At 53.4% G+C, this 2026-nt stretch overlaps 1 protein-coding gene across 1 annotated transcript; it reads left to right on the plus strand.

Moving 5' to 3' along the window:
• Positions 1–445: 445 nt before the first annotated feature.
• On the plus strand, positions 446–1847 carry ENH_00037870 (Gag-pol, related; the record flags this gene model as incomplete). Its single annotated transcript, XM_013580564.1, has 2 exons — positions 446–790; positions 1026–1847. 2 exons carry the CDS (start codon positions 446–448, stop codon positions 1845–1847), a joined length of 1167 nt encoding a protein of 388 aa, XP_013436018.1.
• Between the last annotated feature and the right edge of the window lie 179 nt (positions 1848–2026).

Consider the following 2026-nt stretch of genomic DNA (forward strand, 5'->3'; position numbering starts at 1 on the left):
CAAATACGTATGGCTAAGGAAGACCGGTGGAAGACGACTTTCCGGTCCGTTCTCGGACTATTCGAGTACCGCGTGATGCCCTTCGGCCTTAAGGGTGCTCCCGCTACGTTCCAGGCCAATACTAATGCCTATCTACAAACCTTTATTGGGACAGGGCGTTGTTGCGTACCTAGATGATGTACTTATCTATAGTTCCGATCTCTCTGGGCACGTTTCTTTTCTGCGACAAGTCCTAAGCATTTTTCTTAGACACCAGTTCCACCCAAAATTCCGCAAATGCAAGTTTGAAAGGCAAACAATTACATATTTGGGTTATACAATTTCTGCTACGGGGATCAAACCCGCAGAAGATAAAATCGCAGCCATCCGGCATTGGCCAGAGGTGCTGGAGAACGAAACGCAAGTGCGCCAGTTCCTCGGTACCATAAATTGCTGTCGCATGTTCATGGGACCGGACTATGCGGACGTTGCCCGGCCGCTGGTTGATCTAACGCGTAAAGACGTCAGTTTCGAATGGACAGAACTTCACACGCAAGCGGTGCGCCAGCTCAAACAGCGCTTAATCGACTTCACTACATTACAAGTCCCTGACACGACGAAACCCTTCGAGTTATACACAGATGCCTCTGGTTATACGATCGGAGCAATTCTCGAACAAGACGGTAAACCCATCGGCTTCCTCAGCCAAGTCATGAACCCCACGCAACAGAGATACTCGATCTACGATCAGGAACTCTTGGAGCTGGTCATGGAGCTGGACAAGTGGTCGCACTTGCTCCGTGTCTCCAAGGTAACGGCTTACACTGATCATCAAGCTCTAACCCATCTCCAACGACTCCAAGCATCGAAGCCTCTGCGCAGACGCACCTCCCGGCGGTTAGACTTTCTTGCGGAGTTCCCGGATTTGCACATCTCTTTTTTTCAAGGCGCACGCAACCAAGTTGCCGACGCCTTGTCTCGCCGTCCCTGCCTTCCTAACACCTGCTCGCACGACACACCATCGGTACCGCTGGTGCTCGCAATAGGACAAGCGAGCGCGGCTCCCCGCTCTCGTGGTCCGCCTCCCAACTACCGAGAGCTCGCCGGAATTCGTCCGCGACGACCTAGACGGCGTAGCATGCCGTTTGCGTCTTCACCTGCGCCGCCGGAACCCAACCCAGAGCCGGAACATCCTACACTCACAGCGAAGACACCAGCTGACCCTCCTGATGTGCGCCAATGGCCGCAAGCTTACTCGAAGTGTCCTGCTTTTCGCGTTCCCTACAGAGCCGCAGCAAACCAACCGGGAGAAGCTCTGCAAATCGAGTTTCGTAACCGCCAGTTCACCTTCCGCTACGTGCAGCCTTACCTGCACATCCGCGTTCATGGACTGTGGCGTCCCACAGTTCCCTGAGTTTCTTACTCAAGTTCTGCATTCACATCACGACCATATCACAGCCGGCCATCGAGGCCAGAAGAAGACCTTTGCGGCTCTCAGCAAGCACTACTACTGGCCAGGAATTCGCGCCTACACTACTGCTTGTGTTGAGTCATGCGCTCACTGTCGAGCGTCAAAGTCTTTTAACCAGAGGCCTGCAGGCCTTCTTCAACAGTTGCTCATCCCTTCAAGTCGATGGGCGCACGTGAGTCTCGACTTTATCACAGATCTTCCCCTTACAACGACAGGGCATGACTTGATCCTTGTCATGGCCGATTCCCTAAGCAAGATGGCTCATTTCGTTCCTGCAAAGAAGTCATTCACAACAGCAGACACCATGGAGCTTCTCGCAGACCGCCTTATCCGCTATCACGGTTTTCCAGAGGTGCTCATATCGGACCGCGACTCCCGTTTCCAGTCGGCTCTTTGAAACCAACTCTGTCGCCGCTTTAACATCAAACGGTGCATGCCCTCTCCCTACCACCCCCACAGCGACGACCAAACTGAAGGGGTTAACCGCACACTGGAGCAGATGCTTCGTACCTATATCAAATCTGACGAACGCGAGTGGGAGCGTTTGCTTCCGGCCTTGGAACTTGCCTACAACAC

This window comes from Eimeria necatrix, genomic scaffold (assembly GCF_000499385.1).
Source record: "Eimeria necatrix Houghton genomic scaffold, Enh_scaff2792, whole genome shotgun sequence".
NCBI lineage: Eukaryota > Apicomplexa > Conoidasida > Eucoccidiorida > Eimeriidae > Eimeria > Eimeria necatrix.